Raw genomic sequence first — 7,133 nt, 5'->3', positions numbered from 1 at the left:
TTAAAGTGCAGAGAAGTTGATAATAAATGTTGATTACATTAGTTTAAAACGATTTTTAATAATTTAATAAGTGTTGAGACAGAAATGGATACGAATTTTTGATTTATTTAATAAATAATTACCTTGTCTCAAGAATTTGAAATAATATAATTAAATTATTATTTTATTTTTCTCTCTATTGCGGGTTGAATTTCTGAGGTGGGGGACCTAGAAGTCCAACCACCTTCATATTTAGTTTATTTAATCTTTTCAGATATTTAAAAACTTTCGTACTATTCGTGCTGTGTCTTCAAGAGAACCGACTGTTGAGCCTCTCTTAGTACATCAACAGGTACTCCCAAACCATTCACTCCTGCCACTGTCGATTTTGGTACGAGGCCATTGGTGGATATTATGATTGGAGTTGTGGTAACTCCCTCCAAGTGATACAATTCCTTTAATTCAATCGCCAATTCTTGATATTTCCTTAGTTTTTCTCCCACAGTAGAGCTTATATTATTATCGTTTGGGATTCTGACATCAATAAGTTCCGCTTTCTTTTCTCTTTGATCATTAAGGAGGATACCTGGTTTATTATGGCTTACTGTATGGTCTGTAATTATTGATTCATCCCAATAGAGCTTGAGAGGACCTTTTTGGAGGAGTTTATTTGGGTGGTACTTGTAATGAGGGCTCTTATCTTCAATTAGGTTATATTTCACAGCCAGAGCCTGATGCAAAATTTTAGCCACATTGTTGTGCCTCTTGCCTGTACTTGCTTTTCCATTCCGCCAGTCGTTCCTTTTCTGAAACAATGTTCAGTTCATCCACTTTGCTCAGGTTCAGTGCAGTCAGACCATAATCCATTGTAACGATTGCCTGATAAACACTAGTGGTTTTTGAATGGAAATATTGTCTTAGGGATAATTCTTGCTTGTGATATGCTTCTTCAATATTTATGAGTCCTCGTCCTCCTTCTTTCCTTCTTGCGTGAGTGTCGTTCTTACAAGACGATCTATTTCTTGTAGGCTGGTACTTGACCACTGTAATATACCAAAGCTGTAGCTTAGCGCTGGTATGACCCAAGTATTGATGGCCTTGATTTTATGTTTTCCAGAAAGTTGAGTCTTTAATATTTTTCTTAGTCTCATTTTCAACATTGTTATTAGCTTTTGTTTCACATCTTTTCGAGCTATTTTAAGGTGCTGCTGGATACCTAAATACTTATATTGTTGTGCCTTTGTAAATATTCAGTTCCAGCCAACACTCCACATCCACCTGTGATATGTTGGATTGATTCCAGTGCTACCGAGCATAATCGACACTTATCTGATGCACTATTTTCACTGTTTATATAAATACATATTCATCTATAATTGATATAAAATATCAATAATCATAATAACATTGAATTTAATTACAAGGGGAATGATAACATCTGTTTTTATTTTGCCTTTAAATTCAAACAATACAAAGATTAAAATTAAAAGTTTCCTTGATCTCATAAATTTTATATCAATATTTAATTTTTTAAGTAATCAGTTTCATTTTTAGAAAGAATAAAAAATATAATCTGGACATTATCCGTATAAAATATAATGAAATTGACATCATTTGCTAAAACAATGTATAATCAACTAATTTATTTATCATAAAATTCTTTTAAAAACTGTTTAAATTTTATTTATAATTTCTTGAGTTGTAGAACATTGGTAGAAGTTTCAATTCAATAAACAAATAATTTTTCACAATTAAAATATAACTTAGATTTTATCTGTAAGACTTTTAAACATTCACATTTAGACCTGAATTAAAAGTGATTTTAAAAAAAATTCTTTAGGATTATTACAGTCGGGTGGTTACCATTAATTGGTCTTAACAATGTAGCTTCATACAAAAAGGACTAATGGAAGAATGTACATCCAAGACTTTTTCCCCCTTCCTTTACTAGGATCTTCAAACAACCTATCAAACTCATTTAATCAGTTTTTTATAGTGATGTTCTTACTTCATTACAATGGTTTAAAATGGATTTTAAAATTAGATTTGGACTTTCTAAGTTTGATTCTATTGGTATGTGTTCGAAAGAAAAGAATATTCTGTTTTATTAATCAACATTTCTGTCATTCGATTAGCTATTGTATAAGTCGCCTTTTAGGCATTCATTTCATTAGCATAATGAAAATCTAAAAGTAATTAATGGAAAATGATTAATAAAAATAATGCCTTAATATACATACCTATTCAGTTAATCGATTAAAATTGATTACAAGGTTTAAATATTACATATTTCATCCTATTCCAGACTACTTGGTCTAAAAAATTTACCAATTATTAAAAATAGGGTCATATTCTCTGTGATGATTTCAATAAGATTACAAAAAAAAAAAAAAAAAAAAGCTAGAGTGTAAAGGACTCTAAAAAAGGAGATTTATGTGACACTAAAAATTACCGCAGAATTACTTTATGAAAAAATAACAGACTTTTTTGTTTTTTAGGGTGGCTTCTCCCTATTTAAGTATATTTAATATAGACAAAAAAATAGAAAAATAAATCATCAATTGGTCAGATTTTCAGCTAAGAACTAATGCTAAGACTGTTCTTGGGACTATTAAATAATGAAGAAGTGGTTGTTAATTTAATTCTTGAATTTTTACTAATAAAGTATTAAAAGGCTAAAAATTTACAGTGTTGGAAATCATTTCAATTACTAAAGTTTTTCATATAATTAAAAAATACAAATCTAAATTATAATTATGCATGGCTCTTAGAATGGGACATTTACTGAAGGAAAAACCAGTAATGAAGGATTTGCTAATGGGATTTCAAAGAAACTTTGGCCAAGAGAGGTGTCTCAAAACATTTAAGGTCTAAGGGCCACACTGACTTTTATTACGTTTAAAAACTATGATTTAATTATTCATTTTAACTTAGTTGGTCAGATAATGTGTTTATTAATTTATTGTTAAATAAAAACATTTTATTATTATTTTATTTTATTTACTTATGTTTTAAATTTTATAATGTAACCAAAAAAAAAAAAAAAAACATTGGCAAGCAAAATTGGTGGTGTCAGCCAGCCAGCTATTGTTTGGAGACCCTTGATTTAAGGGAAGATGATGGCTAAGAGAGGGGGAAATATAAGATGAAGCGCAATGTTAACATCAAGTTAATTTTTATTTTGAATATTAGTTTGATTCCCTTATCTTCTGGTCTTATCGTGCTGAAGAAGGCCTACAAATCAACTGAAAAGTTGACACAGTATAAGAAGTTTTATATTTACTGTGCTATTCCTCTTTTAATCATGTCCCCATTCAATTTCTCCTTGATTATTATAGAATCAATGATACCTCCAAAATTAAAAACATTAATTTGATTGATTGAATGAAATAAAAATATTCTATACAGTTTTAGTTATTTTTTAGCTCTCTATTACACTTACAAGAAGGGTATTGAGAGCAGTAAGCCTTTCAAATTACCTTTACCTATTATCTTTTAGTAATCTATGGGTCAACCCATTTTTTATTTATATATATATATATATTTTTTATTGAATTGAAGTGTTTGAAGTGATGGTAATATATGGCTTTGTTTTCTCACTTGGCAATGCCATCCTATCTTTTAATACCGTTTGAAAGTAAAAAATATTTTATATCCTGGCCTATAAATTTTTAATATTTAATAATTATAACCTGATTTCATTTATTATTTACTTACATGAATCCCCTCCAAAGGAATCTTGGTCATCATTAGCTGCAGCTAATTGGTATTTGTGATACCTGTAGACATATTGAAGACCCAGGCAGGCTGAAGCAAGCACAGCCATTATTAATGTCAAAGCGACACCAGCATTCACCAGTATAGTGTTGGTCCAAACAACTGGGCTTAAAGTGTGGGCCACAACAGGTTCAGAAACATTAAGCATTGGTTGTTCTGCAACAGATAAATTGTTAATCATAACAAAGGTGTGCTGTATATTATTACCTCTAATGTATTTACCATTTTACCAATTGTCGGCATTGAACAAACAATACAGCCTTGTTTAGAAATAAAAATTGTGTATTAAATGTTGGTATAACTACTGTGTATATAATAATTCAAAATACAATCTATAAATTATTTTGCACTTTTATTTTATTTCCAAAATTTGTCACTACATATTTAAATCTTTCTCTATTTTCTTTAAAGTTTCTTCTACTTTATTTGTAGGCTTCGTTTCCTCAGTTTTATCTTTAATACCGTCTGTTTCTCCTTTACTTATCATTTCTTCTTTTAAGCCAACTATTTTCGACTCCTGCTTCACAGCTGGTTGATTGGTAGCACTAACTTCATTAGTTTGTTCTTCAGCTAAGTATACATTCTTAACATATTCATCTAACAGTTCTTTATCAGTTTGGGCATCAGCAATTCTTTGCAATGGTCTTATATAGAACACACCTTTCTTATGAACCTTACAGGGAACACGAGGAGAGGGAGGCCATTGATAATATTGTGCTCTAGCATAATTAAGTAATACTTTTCTCTTTTCCATTTCAGTTTTTGTTATTTGTAATTTTCTTTTAGGCCCACAATCAGGTTCTATAGCTGTCGTTATTGGCGAAATCTTTATTATAGGTGGTGCAAGCCCACTAGGTTGGCATACTGGTGCAGGGAACTTTAGACATTCTCTTCTTCCTTGGCACTGACTCCTTTGGCAATCATGCTGCATTCCATTCCTTTTTAAGCATGTGCATCCTACCAGCATCTTACTTCCACGGAGTTCATAATTTGTTGATGGTTTTGGTATTGGCAAAATTGGGTGTGGTTCAACTTTTCTTTCTTCAGGAAGTGGTTGGGGTTCAGTTATCTGTTTTATTACTCTTCCACCAGGTTCTACTGTGTAGCAAGTAAAAGTTCCTGTTTTGGGATCTTTGGTACATACTTCTTCATTTACTGGAGGAAGTTTTCCTTCTTTTATCAAAGCTCTCATTTCCGGTTTCTCATCACTTTGTCTACATATTTTCTTTACTGTTATTATGTTTTTCTTTTCATCAGTTTCTGATTCCTCTTCCTCTTTGGATTTCTTATCCTTTGATTCCTTTGGATTTTTAACGTTTTTCCCATCCTCTTTTATTTCAGATTTAGGTAAAGAATCTTTGATATCAGCTTTTTTACATACAGAATTTTTGTTCTCTGAAGATTTTGCTAATTGTTTCTCTGTTTCTAATATCTGCTCTATGTCAAATGTCTGAGGAGGAGTCTTGTTCACAGATCTTATTGTTTGTAAATTACAATAATACTGTGACTGGGGATCTTGTTCTTTTTGAGCACATCGACAACCATCTGACCTGATTAAAATCTGTGGTACCTGTGACACTGGTTCAGAATCTTTTACCAAGTTTTTCAGTTTGTTCAAGATTTCTTTTGTTTCACACATTGGCATTTCTTGTGTCATTACTTTTTTCGTTTTTTCCATTCTTATAATTTTTCTTTACAATAATTTTGATAAAAAGGATGATAGTACCAAATTTAAAATTGTTTATTTACATATATTTTTTTTCTGATTTAAATTGAGGTTATTTACATTGTCATGGTAACATGAATGTTGTGTTGCCTCTTTATATACAATTATTATATTATGTTTGTTGTTATGTCTAATCACTTTAATTTATAACGAAAAGAACATTATTTAATTTTAAAAACTCTTTATCATGCTATATGCATTTCAACTACAAAAATATTTAATTTTTTAACTAAACTCTTTAATATAGGAATTCTTGTTATCATAAAGTACAATCCTTTCTAGGCTTATTATTCCCGAATGCTGGACAGTTAAAATTTGATGAGTGTTCTATACTTATACTATGTACTATAGTTATATTGGTACCAAAATTTAATTTTTTTGTGACTTTATTGATCGATAAGTTGATTTTGACATTCTTTAAATGTAATATATGTTTAAAATTCTTTTTTTAAATATTTATTTTTTATTAATAAATACAAATCACTTATCATGTACCAATCTTACCTATCTGAGAGGCATGGGCCAAAAATCCTCCACTGCATTCGTCACCACTGGTTACTGTATCACCGGCAACAAACTCAATAAGGAGTGAGGATGTGCTGGAGATGATCGGAGGAATGGAAGGTGGCGTTCCTGTCAGTTGGGCCAACAGTTGGGCACTGAAGGAATCTCCATCCCTGATCTTCAGAGACTGGGAGACGCAGGGCAGCCTGAACTGTTCCATACTCAACCTCACATTGTGACCCTTCTCCGTCTGTTTGAATTTAGAGAAACTAAATATAATAATAAATAAAAATACTATTAATTCATTACTAACAATCCAGTAGTCATACCCCCTTAGTGGAGCAAAAGCAGCTATATGTCAACTGTGTGTTGACTCTTTTATCTGGTCTAATTATACTCATAAGATTGCTCTAACCATTACACAGATTAAATAAATTAGTAAAATATCAAAATATTATCATCAAAAATCACATAAAAATGTAAACAAATATGTGAACATTTTGAAAGTACAAAATATTGTACTTATTTTTCAAAATTTCATTATTATAATATTTTATGTTATAAAATTTAGTATAATAATTTAATTATAAATTATAGTTGTTTAGACTAGGGAAATTTATTAACTTTCTTAAAATTATTAACAGTCTTCAGCAGTCTCTCCTACATTCATATGATATAAAATGAAAAATAGTTCATTATTGTTTAAAACAATTTAAGGGTAAATAATATATTGGCAAAAACCAGCTTGGCCGCACTTACTTATGACTTTGCTGTGATTAAATAGTGAGTGATTGTTCAGTATAAAAATTAATTAAATAATTTTTATTCTGTTTGGAGAAAAAAAAGGTCGTTGAACAGAAGGAATTTAAATGAAGTGACAGTTGGTGCAATGCCATGGTAGAGGGAATAGAGTTCTAGTAGGCGGTAGCTTGGCAAAATAGGTATATGTCAAATACTCTAGTTCGGAGAGATGGAGGGTATAAGTCAGATGAACCAAACCTCGCAGCGCGGGATTGGACAGACATTTGCATAATCAAATGATCAATGTTTTCATGAGTATAAATACTGTCCAAACTTTTGATATCTTTACTGTTTATACTTTTATTTTATCTTTTTGACTTCGAAAGACACAATGTTAGATAAAAAA

At 30.5% G+C, this 7,133-nt stretch overlaps 2 protein-coding genes across 2 annotated transcripts in view; both read right to left on the bottom strand.

The window, feature by feature from the left end:
• Window positions 1–7,133, bottom strand: part of gogo (golden goal) — a gene marked incomplete at its 5' end in the record, with an annotated part of 228,264 nt that overhangs the window by 9,068 nt on the left and 212,063 nt on the right. Inside the window, 2 exon segments of the mRNA XM_014435703.2 lie at window positions 3,697–3,912; window positions 5,987–6,236. Of these exon segments, the coding sequence (XP_014291189.1) occupies window positions 3,697–3,912; window positions 5,987–6,236 (466 nt within the window).
• Window positions 4,090–5,556, bottom strand: LOC112210886 (uncharacterized). The gene has a single exon (XM_024361424.2). The coding sequence runs from the start codon at window positions 5,432–5,434 to the stop codon at window positions 4,133–4,135; it is 1,302 nt and encodes a 433-aa protein (XP_024217192.1). The 5' UTR covers window positions 5,435–5,556; the 3' UTR covers window positions 4,090–4,132.

The sequence above is a fragment of the Halyomorpha halys genome, unplaced genomic scaffold (genome assembly GCF_000696795.3).
Source record: "Halyomorpha halys isolate HHAL.00 unplaced genomic scaffold, Hhal_1.1 Scaffold1653.1, whole genome shotgun sequence".
Classification (NCBI taxonomy): Eukaryota; Metazoa; Arthropoda; class Insecta; order Hemiptera; family Pentatomidae; genus Halyomorpha; species Halyomorpha halys.
This window is presented reverse-complemented; position numbering and strand designations above follow the sequence as displayed.